The 14,963-nt window shown below is 33.9% G+C and overlaps 2 protein-coding genes across 3 annotated transcripts in view; both read left to right on the top strand.

Annotated features, from left to right (window-relative positions):
• The first annotated feature begins 884 nt into the window (after positions 1–884).
• LOC118741751 lies at positions 885–2,759 on the top strand. The gene is made up of 4 exons (XM_036473725.1): positions 885–1,129; positions 1,194–2,182; positions 2,246–2,417; positions 2,494–2,759. The coding sequence occupies exons 1-4, from the start codon at positions 998–1,000 to the stop codon at positions 2,608–2,610; spliced, it is 1,410 nt and encodes a 469-aa protein (XP_036329618.1). The 5' UTR covers positions 885–997; the 3' UTR covers positions 2,611–2,759.
• Positions 2,760–5,863: 3,104 nt separating this feature from the next.
• Positions 5,864–14,963, top strand: part of LOC118741259 — a 119,995-nt gene continuing 110,895 nt past the window's right edge. For both annotated transcript variants that reach the window (XM_036473171.1, XM_036473170.1), the window contains exons 1-2: positions 5,864–5,958; positions 11,779–12,917. The gene's annotated coding sequence lies outside the window, so the exon portion shown is untranslated. The remainder of the gene's footprint in view (positions 5,959–11,778; positions 12,918–14,963) is intronic.

Below are 14,963 nucleotides of genomic sequence, written 5' to 3'. Positions count from 1 at the left end.
TAGCTCCTTTTACCATAATGCTGTGTCTACACACGGAAACTTTTTTTTTTGGCGATTTTTCACATTCTGTTTTGGTGTTGCTCGTTTCATTTACACACGGCGACTTTATTTATGCAATTGTTGTTGTCAGCTGTGAACCGCTAACTCACTACACTTACACAGACGAGTGAGAGCACAAAGCGTGTTGCCCGAGCACGAGCAACTCGGTGCCCCTCTGCTTTCCTCGTCACGCTCTCTCCAGCAAACGTCGAGTTGCCGCAACAAAAATCGCCGTGTGTAAATGAGCACTAATCAGCCTTAACATGAGTTTAATTTTCCACGAACTGGGCCCAATTGCACCAACGACTTATCACTTATCCCTTAACAACTTTTGGATAAACCTTTTTTTTGTAAGTAAAGTTGATAAGTGTTGCACTTTTTACTTATAAAAAAAAAAAGTATAAATTTACCAAAATATGAGTAACAAGTGAGTGACAAGTTTTTTGGATAAGTCGATTTCATAACCATTGCACAGCCAAAGATGGTAAATTTACGTAAGAAGGTAGATTTACGTTCTTCGGCACAGCCAATTTCTTTTGTTTTTTAAATAGAGAGCTTTTCCTATAGCGTACTTAGCTAAAATGATTACCCTTCTCAATGGAAAAAGAAGGCTTAGCAAGCCCATCTCCGACTTGATAAACATTTTCAATTTCTCTTTTTTCTTACTATGTCGCGCTCTGTTTCTACCGAAAAGCAATTCAGCAGAACGTATTTCGGCCGCCCTTAGTAAATACACGGAAACAAAAAGTGAAAAGTGAACCTGATTATTTTTTGTCGCCTGACAATGTCGCTTTTAATGTGTTCAAAGCATTATACTTAAATTTGCAGTCCTGTGCCAGCAACAGCTGACAGCTGCTAAACTAATTTGTTTCCAATCCGGCTATTTTCTATTTATCTACAGTCTACAATCAATAAAAACAAAGCTACTTGAAGAAAACTATAGCAATCTACTAATCGTATGCAAAAAATGGCGACTTGCCTCACAAAACAGCAATTGGAGCAACAGAAATTGTTGGAGCAACTGAATGGTAGCGACAACGACGAGGATGAAGAGCTGGAGGAAGCCGTCGAAGATACATTTTCCTTCTCGGTAAGCGGCATTAATTATGTATGTATATACAAATTCTTAATTTATTTCAAAATACCACTTACAGTGCAGCACTGCCTGCTGGGTTTGCAATGGATACTACGGCCCGAACTTTGATGAGCCGCTATGCGGCACCTGTCACGCTTTTCTGTACAATACACAAGCTGCCGAAGAGTTGGAAACCACAATTTCAGATGATGAAGATTCAGGTAATGATGAGCCACCTTTCAAAGATAAACAAGAAGTAGATGAAGATGACGACGTCGACGACGATGATGACGATGTTGATGACGTGGTCGAAGATGAAGTCGATGATGAGGAGGGTGTTGGCATGTTAGAGGCCGAAATAGGAAATGCACCTGTTATGGCAGCACAAGAAATGCAAGTTGATCATGTGCCTCCATTAATTGCAGAAGTAGAACAGCCGCGCCGTTCGCTAGAGCGCGAAGGCGAACGTGGAAATGTTGCATTGTTACCTATACAACGACCACGTCCACTAGCACCACGTTCATTGCCTGATTTCTTAGAGTTGCTATGTGAAGGGCGTGCGAATGCACGTGAAGCAATCGCACCCGTCGCGCCGCCAAATAACATCCTAATGTTGCCCGTTGAAATCATGGTCATTATTTTCTCCCACTTGGACGATATGTCGATGTGGAAGGCGAGTGAAGTGTGCAAGCAATGGCGTAGCATATTAGAACAAAACACATCCCAATTGATGTGGATGCGTTATTTGAAAGAGCGCTGGCCTCTCTTTCAGTGCATCGTTGATGTACCGAATTGGCTCAAATTGTATAGCGCATTGATGAATTCCTGCTTTTGCCGAACTTGTTTGCTGCAGATGGCTTTGAAGTCGCCACCGCGTGCACGCCAAAATGCGATACGAATGAATTTCTTGCGTAACGATGCACATCAATTGAATAGCCATGCAACGGAGGGCATAGATGCGATACCCTTAGACAAGCAAAACACCTATTGGCAGGCGAGCATTTTGGGACCTGCCGGCAGTCCATACGAAGGTGGCAAGTTCTTCCTTTATATCTTTTTTCCAGAACGGTACGTAGCAAAATGACTTTTAATTTTTTAAGAGTCCCAATTCAAATGAAAATATATCTTTAGCTATCCAATGATTCCACCGACTGTACGCTTTTTGACAAAGATTCTTCATCCGAATGTGTCACGCCATGGTGATGTGGGTATCGATATTTTCCAGCATAACTGGTCCTTAGCATTGAACGTCTCGAAAATCTTGTTGTCGGTGCAAAGTTTGCTCACAGATCCATATACAGAGGTTTATATATTTTATTTATTTATTTTTTTTAAATTAAATTCATGCTAAAGTGTGTTTTTTATTGTTTCGATTTTAGATATGCATGGAACCCGAATTAGGTTATATGTATGAGCACAACCGTGCCCGTTTTGAGAACTTGGCACGTTCTTGGACCTGGAAGTATGCCATGTTCGAGTTGATGCCGCCCTCCTAGGCGCACGTATGCACATACACAAGAAAATAAAAAGAGTTACTTTGAAAACCAAGTGAACAAATCGCTTTTTAGAAAGCATTTACGAATTATTTATTTATTTATCTTGAGCACAAATAATTGTTTTTAATTTAATTTATTTATTTATGTAAATATAAAAACATTTACATATTTATTTTTTTTGGTTGTGCCACAAGCAAAATCGTCTTAAGGATAACGGAAAAAATATGAATTATTGATTTCTTAAAATATTTGCTATTACCACTACATGTATTTAATTAACTAGATTCAATTTATTCAGAATTTCTGAATCTCATTTGTTACGTGAATTTCCTATATATATTCTTTAAAACTAAACTACTGATGACTCGATTAATCGAAACTAGCAATAAATACGCCTAGAATTTTTACAAGCATACATAAATCATATATAACTTTTGCACATTAAATGTACTATATTAATAAGAAAGTAATAATAAATATATAAAATCATATTAAAAAAAAAAAAACAAAATATAACGCGAATATTCATACATATAAAACTATTTAATTTGTAATGAGCAAATGTGAAAAAAAAGTAAAAACATATGTATATTTTAAGTTTGATTTTAAGAACTATTTCAATACATAGTAAGAATTAAGTAGTGATACTGTTGTGAGACTTATGTACGTGCATACATATATATGTACATACGGACATACATAATACATATTTAATTCTAAATAAACATTATTTTGTTCTACATATAACAATTCAAGTGTTGGCAAGTTTTTTAAGGCTGGTTTTCGCAAATTCATATTTTGTGAGGTTTTGTGACATATTCGCCCCAATTTTTGGTCTCAAGCATATGGGCGTGATCACCTATGCCAGGTCGATTCCATGGATCCTCGGTTAATCGTTTCCTTATGTGACAACTCTCATGCCATGCCAAGTATGCATCACTGAGCTATTAGAGAAATTAGGTTGGAATGGTTGGAGAGCACACCTCCTCATAAAAATGTTAATATTGGCCCATTGTGACCCCCTTTATATGTACAGTGGCAAACATATAAATATAGACTCGACATTTTGCTATTTTTCTTTTGTTATTTTTTTTATGAAGAAAAATCCAATCCGAATTTCAAACTATGTATGTGTGTACAAAAATGAGGAAAGTTCGTCAAATTTTCAAATTTAATTCAGAATTTACTTAAATTTTATTCTATAGTTGCCAATGCCCAGCTTGCTAGGTGACGCCTGATAAGAACTTTTGCGCTGACCAATACAAAAATAGTGTTGAAAAGCAAATACGGCTTCTAAAGTAAAAATTACACTGGTTTAAAGCAAAAATGTTCTATGGATGCCACTATCCAATTCCTATGTAGAATTGCTCGGTGATTCCGAAAATCGAGGTAATAATATTTTTTTCTATGGATAACTTTTCCAAGATATTTGCAATTTACCGTTATTCAGCTAAAAAAAAAAATAGTGGTTTCACTTAATCGCGTATATCTTACGAACCAATTAAATAATTATAATACGAGGTGCGGCAAATGAAAGAAAATAAAATTCTTCATAAACCGTTTATAGATTACTTTTCGATAGTCCTGATAGTTTCTGAGAAATTAATTAATCATTTCTGACACCTCTTGTTTTCGATGCCAACACCCTACCTACTCAGGCGTACGTGGCGTATGAGTAACACTCTTTTCTGCTCATATTTCATACAAAAATTCCTTGCGCATTTTCATTTAACCAATCATTATTTTCTTATTTATCTATCGGTTTTCTTCATTGGTAGCTTAGTTTTTTTCTAAAGGAACAGGCTTTAACACAAGTGCAAAACATTTACATGGAAGCTGTTATTTTTTGAATTGATTCCCTGTTAAAGTTTTTTTTTTTGGCATTTTTCCACCATCTGGAATTAATTTCTCAGAAACTGTCAGGGCTTTTATTTGCTTTCATTTGCCGTATCTCATATAGCGATTATTTAATTGGTTCGTAAGATATACCTGAATAAGTGGAACCACTCTTTTTTTTAAGCGGAATAACGGTAAATTGCATATCTCGAAAACGTATACATACAAAAAAAAAAATTAACTCGATTTTCGGATTCAGCGAGCAATTCTACATACAAATTGTATAGTGGCGTCTGGAGAAGAAAATCAAAATGAAAATTTGTGATCCGGTGTTATTAATTTAAGTTGGAACGACTCAAGAGCACAACCTTCCGTTCTCATAAGCCTCTGGATTCCAGTGCCATCTATGTTTTGGGTAAATTTTTTGCAGAAGCAGTTCTTATCATAAATTCAAAACCCGTTAATCCTGGTCGTACGATAAAAACGCATTCTCTAAATACCTCGACTCCAGCGCCATCTGTCAGAAACTAATTTGTATGCATTTACAATAGATCTTCACACCAAATTTCAAAGTCATATGACTTTCGGGTCCGAAGTTATAGTCATGTGACTAACGGTTTTGAAGTTATAGCTGATTAAAAATTGTATGCCTACGGGATGTGCCACGCCCCTTTTACTAAAGTATTTCTACTTTACAATAAGCATCTACCGTAGATATGTATGTCAACACACCAAATTTCAAAGCCATGTGATTTACGGTTTCGAAGTTATAGCTGATTAAAAAATGTCCGGCCTACGGGAGGTGCCACGCCCCCTTGCCACATTTCATTTTTTATACCCTTTATTATAGATTCCAATAGAAATAATTCATTGAAATGGATTTAGTAGATATAGGAAAAGGCCTCTTCGAATTAATATCGACTTTCTAAAATGCAATGTTCTGATAACTCATACGCCTCGTACATCCTCACCATGTAACTATGAATATGAAAGAAAGTTGTAAACGGAAGGGAAAAATCAAAGTTGTGACGAATAGTTTCTCTTCAAAAAATTCCAATTACTTTTCATGGCACATTTTTTCGGCCACCAATGTTTTGTCGGACACCTGTGACATTTGCATTGCTCTCCCACGAAAGCTTTTTTCGCACACAACCAGCAACACAAACAGCTGCTCTGAGGTGACGAAAAACGTACGCAAATTCTCACTCTCCAGCAGACGAATTCACCATTTTGCATGCGCTCCCCTGGAAAAGTCCAGCAGCAAGCGAAAAGCAACAGAGGGCTACAACAAAAGCAACAGCCATACGTGCCGACTCACATACAGACAGGCACACACACTCACACACACATGCATATAGAGGGCGATGTGGCCTCATGCAGTTAGCTTGGCGCTCAGCTCTGTTAGTTCGAATTTGAATTTGCAACGGGTAGCAATGCGCGGAAAGTGATGCGAGCATTTCACAAGTAAATATGTATTAAAAAAGATTAAAGAAATAAATTACTAATGAAAGTGTAAGTGAAAGAAGGTTGTGTGAAAAATTTATGAAAAATAAAATATTTATACGCTGGTGTTTGGGTGAATAGGCGAATCAAAATGACAAACTATATGATTGCGCTAAATGAAAATGTATATATATATCTACATATCTGCGTATGTACATATGTGTGCGCGTGCGAAAAAATGTGTGTCTGGAAAAAATAAATCGTCGGTTGTTGTTGCATTACTTCGCAGTTGAAATGGTGTTGTTGTCGTCGTCGAAAAGGTGAAAATCGTGCTCGTGTGTATTTTCACCAGTCGTGCGCGCAAAAAAAGCTGCCTCTACACACTTTCGTATATAAAGTATGTACGTATGTATGTCTGTATGTGAGAAATGAACAGAAGCGGGCGAGAAAAAGTTCTATGAAAAAAAAAAACAAAAACAAAAAATAAAAAATGCAAGCATTTTGACGTTAAGTGCGGCAGATCTCCCCACGCCGCTGGCGCACACGAAGACGTCGTCGTCGTCGCCGCCGCTACAGCACGCGAATGGAGAAAGAATACGAACGCTGGCGCGACAAGTGTAAATGCGAATACTTTTCTGGTGGATACGAGCGGTGCGCGCGCGTATTTATTTATTTTTTTTTGTCCCTGTGCCTGTGCGATTTCTAATCGCAAGTCTGCATGAGTGTGTGTGTGTGTGTGTGTACGTGTTGTTGGGCAATCGAGTGTAGGTGTTTGTGCGGGCATTTAAGCATCCTGTGGCAGCTGCTCGACTCAAGGATAAAAGCCTGAATGACTGAGGCAAGTGCGAAAAATAAGAGAAAAAACACGACGAGTAAAAGCTGTCGTAGTGGTTGCCAGATGTGTGGATAAAAGATATGGGAAATCGTAATACATACATGAAAAAATTATTAAACAATTTAATGGCTAAGCATGCACATAAACATGTATATTTGATAAAATGTGGGATTATAAAACTGAATAGTAAAAAGTGGACATGCAAACGGTTTTGTATCTTACTGGACACCACTTCTGCATACAAAATAAAAATACCAACGTTTATAGTTGCAAAAAATATGGTATTTTTAAAAATTCCAACTGCATTTATTAAGCTACTCTTTTGTACTGAAAAAACTTCATCCCTGGCAAGCGCAGTATTTTTATCTAGTCTTTAAGTTACCAAAAGGTTATATCCAATTTTTCAATTAAAAGTTTTGACCAGTTTTTCATTTACCAAACAAGTATGTCCATTTTTAAATGATTAAAAAGTTAAATATTTGAGGTTTAGAAATTAACGAAAATTATAAATATGTAGGTCCGGTTTTTAAATGGCTTAAAATGTTTGTACAATTTTTAATTGACCGAAAATTCTGGTCCGTTTTTTTTTTTAACTAAAAAATTATTTACATATATGTGGTTTAGAAACTACACACATTTTGTGTCCAGCTTTTTAATGGCCTCAAATTTACATCCAGTTTCCTCCAAGTTTAAAAGCTTTCAGAAAGTCATCTCCAGTTGATAAGTTACCAAAAAATTATATTCAGTTTTAAAATAAAAAAATTCAACGTAACATTTTTCAAGTCTATCTCCAGGTTTTAAATTGAAAGTATCATTATTTTATATCGAGTTTTTAGATTATTAAAAATTATGTGCAAAAAAAACTTCATGGCCAATTTTCAAATGGCTTAAAATATAAAAATTTTGTTTTATGTCCAGTTTTAAAATTTCCAAAAAGTTACATCAAGTTAAGCTCGAGTTAACAAGTTAAACTTTCAAAAAATTATTGCGTGTTATTCATCTACAAAACTGTTAAGTCCATTTTTTAATTGGCTTAAATTTTATGTCCAATATTTTACGACCTAAACTGAATGTACAGTTTTATAATTTCCTATAATTTTTATACATACAGTTTTTAAGTTACCAAAAAATTATATCCCGAGTTTACCAAATTTTATGTCCAGATTTTAAATGGCTTCAGATCTCCATAGGTCCAGGTTTTGACCAAAACTTGTTGTGTAGTTTAAAAAAAAAAAAAATTAATTAAGTTAACTTTTTAATTAACGAAAATCTATAGTCCCGATTTTTAAGGCTTCAAACTTTTGTGCTGTTTTTAATTAAATTATATTGATGTCTCGTTTTCAAATATTTATATATTTTAAACAATATACAAAGTTCTTAAACTTTATGTGCAATTTTTAAATTGATTGAAATTTATATAATTATGTTGGAAGTTATGTTACCAAAATAATATATCCAGATTTTTCTTAATTAAAATTGTACTTCGAGTTTATAAATGGCTTAATATTTATGCCCAATTAAATTGACCAGAAAATTAAAATTTCCAAAAATTTATATTCTGTTGCAAGTTACCCAAATTGTATTTCCAGTTGTTAAGTGGCTTAAAATTTATTAACTGTTATACCTGACCAAAAATTTATGTCAAGGTTTTTTACAAAGATTTTATTTAAAACATAAAACAATTAATATCCGCAAGCTGTTTTTTTTTTTGTAGATAAAAGCTGCATATTTAGGTAGTACAGTTAAGTTGGCTTTAATTAGTCATTAGCCGATTTTTCTAAATTAATTTTCAAAATATTAAAAAAATATCAGATTTTAATTCAAAATTTTTCATGCCAGAAATCTTTCGCAAAAGGTTAATTTTCAAGTGTATTAATGTAGTGCCATTGTAGTGGTTGGTACCTTTGCGCACTCCACGCCATCAAGCATTACAAGCAGCAGACACGAGTATGTATGTCTGCCTCCGTTTCTTTGCTCAAATATTGTCCACACCACAACCTGCGTGCTTCCTCTATGGCCAACTAAACATGCATACCAGCAGCTTTGCGGCTCCACGCTACTCGAGTACATTCGCCTAACTCTCGTACCGTTAGCCTAGTCCCAGTATCTCCAATTTACTCACTCAGGCTAGACGGGGCTTATTCTCTGTGCTTGCATGTGGCTTCGACCGTTACAAATGTGCACTTACACACTTACATACAAATAAATAAACATACATACGTGGAAATGCGTAAGGGTTTGCAAAAAAAATATCTATTCGTTGAAAGTTTCTTAAAGGATATCAACTGGTAGAGCGTCGCTGTGTAGAAGTGTCAGCAGCGAACGCAGCACGGTGTAAAGTGCTTTAGTGTGGTGAGTTATTTACATAGTTGCAAAATGCTCAGCTGGGAGAGAGCCGAAAATTCAACTCACTCATACATGAATATTTGAACGTGTACACATAAAATCGCTTATTGTTCTTTTGAAAAGAACGAAGTTACTTCAATTTGTTAGTGTAGTTGTTGGTAAATATGTATTGGTAAATTATTAATTCAGACATTAAGTTCAGAGTTAGTGAATATGCATTTGAAGTAATCGTGATTTCGTCGAAGTTATTTTTGCGTGAGTGGAGATTATTTATTTATAAATTAACTTTTTGTCGTGACGTACATAAATAAATCGTGCTAAGCTGTTTTGAGAAGTACGTATGTATGTATTAGAGCTTTTTTCACTTAAAATCTAACATAAAATAAAATCGTATGTATTTTAAATTTATTTTAGGCCGACACATAAATATCACATACATATCGAATAAACTGTTTATTGAGAGCCCAAATTTTCGTTAGTTGTTAGATTCTACATCTTACTCGGAGATTCGTAATTGCCTGCCGAAATTTCTGTGCCTCAGTAAAAAAAAAATGTTTCTATTATTTTTGTATGTTTCTTGGACCTGCGTTCTACACTCAACAGCAGCGTTCACCATACAAAGCTTTTTCTATTTTAATAGGGAATCTAGAAAATTAATTGTTAAACATTTTATTAAAACAAACTTACTCCTACAAATGTCTATCTGCTGTTTCTTCAATATTACTCATACGCCATGGCAACACTTGACACCAGTTGTAGTTACATTAGTCCGATATGGGTTAAAGCTGGCTCTTGTACACACAGCTGGATCAAAAAAAGCACTCATATTTTATTTTGTCTATTTGAGACAAGAAAAATTTTTAGGTATGCAATTTTATAGCCCATACAATTTTAGTGTAATGAAGTGCAAGTTTCAAATGTCTAAAAAATCGTGTTAATTTTTGAGATTTTTTTTGCTTGCGGATTTTTGCACTTTTTTCACATAGTAGGAATTTCTTATGAAATAAAACGCCGGAGACCGTTAGAATAAAATGTTGAAATTTTGATGAAAATTTGTTGAATTTTCCTAAATTTTGTATCAAGTTTAAAACTGTGATTTAAACGGTTTTGGTTTGAGTATGTAGTGTTGGTATGGGCCCCTAACGTCGTCTGGAGCATATAGCGTATAAGCGTAGAAATATAAAGGAGGGAGTAAGTGTCATTCTTTAAATCCTTTTAGTATTCATTTTAATTAAAAAACTAAAAACCTAAAAACGTAACGGTCGTGAGAAAAGTTTTCAGTTACCAGCTTCCCCCCCCCCCCCCCCCTAGTTTGAAAGCATAATCATTATTTAAAAAATTTTATCCAAAAAAATTAAAATATTTTATGCTATACTCATTTATTTATATTCCCACGTCTTACCATAATCTGCGACGATTTTTATTTTTTGAGTTTAATCAATATAAATGAAAAAAACAATAATCAATATTTAAGTTTTACTTTTCCCTCAAAAGAAACTGTTAGTGTTTGATTTTTATCTTATCGATCAAAAATAATGATTATTCTAAGATTTTGTTGTAATAAGTCACGCAAAAAAAAAAAAAACAAAAGTCCACACCGATGCCATGTGTGCTCGACTACTTGCCTGCCTAAATTACTGGTTTGCCATGGCGTATGAGTTATCCTCCGGCATCAATATTTTGTCCGGTTGAAATAGCAAATTTTAATCGCAGTAACTTTTCTATTAATTAACTCATCGCTTGCTAAAAAGTTTGTTTAATTTTATGAAGATTGAAGTTTTAATTAGTGCGATTGAAAATCAGTTATTATAATAAATTAGAATGCTGAGGAGCTACTCTAGGTGGCCGGGAACCACTTTGTTGCTAAAAAAACGGTTGTATTTATATATAAATTTTGAATAAATATTGATGAATTCCTTAGCCACACTACTCACAATACAAATTCTAGGCCGTATTTGGGAGAGTTGCCTAACTTCGACAATTTTCATGCGATTGCAATAAATAGATTTCATTTTAGATAATACTACATATTTTGAAATTGTAGAAATTAGTGATGGTCAAAACGTAAAAAAAAAAAAATGAAAAAATGTGTTTTTATTTGCCCGATGAAAACTCTCAACAATCCAAGTCTGACAATATATTATTATACATCATTTTAAAGACCTTTATATCCGCTTCTCGCAACATTTAAAAACCGAAAAATCTACAAAACCGTACTTTCTGAACTAAAATGACAAGTGATTGTTAAAAAATCTATAAAAATAGGCAATAATATTTCTCAAAAAAAAAGAAGGAAATTAGGGGGTAGGGTCTTGAAATTAAAAAAAAACTAAAAAAAATTTCGATGGGCGCCCTAATGTACATTTGCCTGTATGTAGGTGTGTACGTATGCCTGCGTAAAATAATAAACTCCGTACAAAGAACAAATTTCGCTATAAATTGGTTTTTATATTTACTTAAATATGTATGTATGTATGTATGTACATATGTATGAACGCACTCTTGCTCGTTCCCACAGCTGTAGACGCACGCTCAAGAATGTGTGCGAATTAACAATTAAAATTTATTTTGTAAACATCAATAATTATATCACTATGCTGATTAATCAGTAGATCTTTGTATATACTCAAATAGATATACATACTAATAAAGATACATATTTGAATAAAACACTTCATTACGATCATCTTTTGCTATTCGCTTCAAAGTTCAGTGAATCACAAATTTGTGTTGAAATTCCCACCAACACTGACGGTTCATCAAACAACAATAAAAGTGCGGATATAAAAAAAAATTATGATTAATAAACCACAACCAAAAACAGGCAGCAATCAAAGCAAAAATACAAAAAATGCAAAATGAAAATCTTGTACGCGAACAAAAGAAAGCAAAATGATAATGAAGAATACTTGTTGAAGCAGAGATGCGCAACGGGTGAACGTTTCTAGCTTAGTTGAAAAACTAAAACATTTGAATAAAAATAAAAAAATGTGAAATAAGGGTATTTAACACTACTGCGACCAGCAGCGCGACACACATCAATATCATTTTATAACCGCTATGTTAAACAATAGTAAATCGTACGATTTTAATATGAAACAACAAAAGCAACAACTAACAATATAGTATATATGTATGTATTTACATATATATTCAGTAACGCCGCAAACAATAACTAAACGATGTGTATTTGCAAGACAAGCAACTAATCCGGCGGCGCAGAAATGTACAAGGATAATTGAAGGATAACGTTGCTGTTCGTTGTTCGGTTGAGTTACGCTGTAAATTAGCAGCCGGCGCTTATTCTTCAACGCTTCGCTACTCACTACTCAGTTCTCAATTGTCAGTTTTCAGTTTACATCCTTCAATCTACAGCTTTTGCCGTACACCGTTCACCGTTCCTCCGTTTGCTGTTCGCTGTTCGGTTTATTCAGCTTTCGGCAACCACATCCACATTATTCTTCATTGTCTGTTTGTTGAGTTGTTGGTGTTGTTTTGCGCTTGAATGCAGGCTCGTTGCTGCCTGTGAATCGCTATTGTTCTCCTACCCATACATTCTATACCTACATACGCATGTATGCACGTAAAATGAGTACGACGGGATGAAAATACAACCAACAACACTGCAAATAAGAATACGAGCAACACTGTTGGTAAATATTTAGCTGTGGAAAAGTTATGGTCGTTGTTTGTAATAAATGTGAATAAGTAAAGAGAAGGCTTATGCCAATCTACAACTATAAACGCAACAGCAACAACATCGACAACAACAACAACAGCATCAACAATAAACGAAGCATCAACGCATCAATTGCGCAACAAATGTGCTGAGTGGGAATTAGAAAAGGTGAGAGGGAAATATTTACTTATTCTATTTTTTCTTTTGTATATGGTTGTATATGTATGTATGTATATGCATGCATTATTTATAAGGTCCCTGCAGTGATAGATACTAGTGGAGAAGAATTCAAACAAACTGCTGTAGACTATTTTTATCAAAAATCTGCATACGGAAATTAAAATAAAAAATAGCAAAAAAATTAAGTAATGCGAGGTTAAAAAAATTATTCTTAGTTTCCACATTTATATTTGACATATTGCTATAATCTTATAGCCATTTGTTTTTGCAAGTATTTGGCAAAACTTTGAATACAACATGAATCAGAAAAATTTGATCTTTTTTAAATACTAGCAAATACGCGGCGTGCTTCACTGCGCCTGAAAAGTATTTTTGTGCTGTTGTTACCGTATTGTAATATTTCATTTGTTTGATCAATTTAATTTTATCAAAATTTTTAAACAGGTGGCAACCCTCCTCAAAAAATATTTTCGGCACCAAACTTTCCTATACCTCTTCAGTTTGATATCCATATTGCAATGCTAAATTTTTCTTATCAATTAAATTGAATTAAAATTTTCAAACAAGTGGCAACCTTAAACAAAAATATTTGTGGCTGGAAGCCTACTTAAACGAATCTCTTTCTTCTGGCAGCCATATTGCAATATTTACACTTTATCTTATCAACTTACTTAAACTGCAATTTTCAAATAGGTGGCAACTCCTTAATTTTGTCTTGCTATATTTTAAGTTAGACAGACCCCTAGCAATACATACTGCATCCAATTCCACTAGTTTCCGTGTGATGAGCGTACAAACATACCGACAGACAGACAACAATTCTTAATTTGTCGATTTGGCTTCAATGCTCCAAAAAACACCGAAAAAAGGGCTTTGAAATTTAAAAAATATGACTATTTAAACAAATTCTTTAAAAATTCAGTGCAATATAGGATAACAATAAGGGTATCATATACAAGAAAAAAATTCTGTAGAATTATAACAGAATAATTTTTTTGGTGCATAAGAACGAATGAGTGTGGAAAATGTCCTTTTCAAGTTCTGAGCTTTAATGTCCTTGAAAATTTGCAATATTTTTTTGTGAAAAAATTATTTTTTGAGGACTAATATATGTACACACGACCTCATCATCGAATTTCGTCCTGCAAACTTTATTAACTTAAAAAGATAAAATTTATTAAAAGCGCATTTTCAATACCTATTCGTTCTTGTTAACCAAAAAACTTTATTGTTTTTAAACTCTATATAATTTTGTCACTCATTTGGCACCCATACTGGTATTTTACATTGCATTGATTTTTTTAAAATAATTTTTTTTTTTAATTAATCATATTTTTTAAATTTCAAAATCAATAAAATTTAAATCCCTTTCAAAAAAAAATCCTGACATCAGAGTGAATAGCTAAATTCGCATTTTTACTATATTTGACCCATAGTTTCGTGAGTATATCGATTCTTTCGTGTGTTTTGAAATGTTTTTGTTTTTGTCGCACGGTGTTATCATACCAATATCAAATTTCATTAACATTTCCCACAACTCAGTACCATTACCTGTTATAATTAACATTGCCACAACCAATTACTATTACCATTGCTATTACCACTACCATTACAAAGAACTATTATCAACTATCATACCAATACCAAATACTGTACCACTAACATTACCGCAACCCTTGCCATTGCCATTAGCAATCCATTACTATTACTATTACCATTACCACCAGCGGCCGCTATGGTGTAGTTGTTAGAAGTGTGCACTGCCATTTCGCAGGGCCTGGGTTCGAGCCGAGTTTTCGACTAATATCAAAACCAAAAGAAAATAAATATTTTTTTCTGATAGCGGTCGCCCCTCGGTGGGCAATGGCAAACCTTCGAGTGTATATGCATGATGATATGACTATATGATTACCATTACCATCACAATAACCATCACCATCGACATTAGTAATTAGTATTACCATATCGCTTGCCATTGCCTTTAAGTATGTATTTTAAAGCATTTTTTTGTTTATTATATATGATATATGGTTA

Source organism: Rhagoletis pomonella, unplaced genomic scaffold, assembly GCF_013731165.1.
Source record: "Rhagoletis pomonella isolate Grant_MI unplaced genomic scaffold, Rhpom_1.0 Rhpom_scaffold_00006, whole genome shotgun sequence".
NCBI lineage: Eukaryota > Metazoa > Arthropoda > Insecta > Diptera > Tephritidae > Rhagoletis > Rhagoletis pomonella.
The sequence above is the reverse complement of the archived record's forward strand: the minus strand, read 5'-3'. Positions and strand labels throughout refer to the sequence as shown.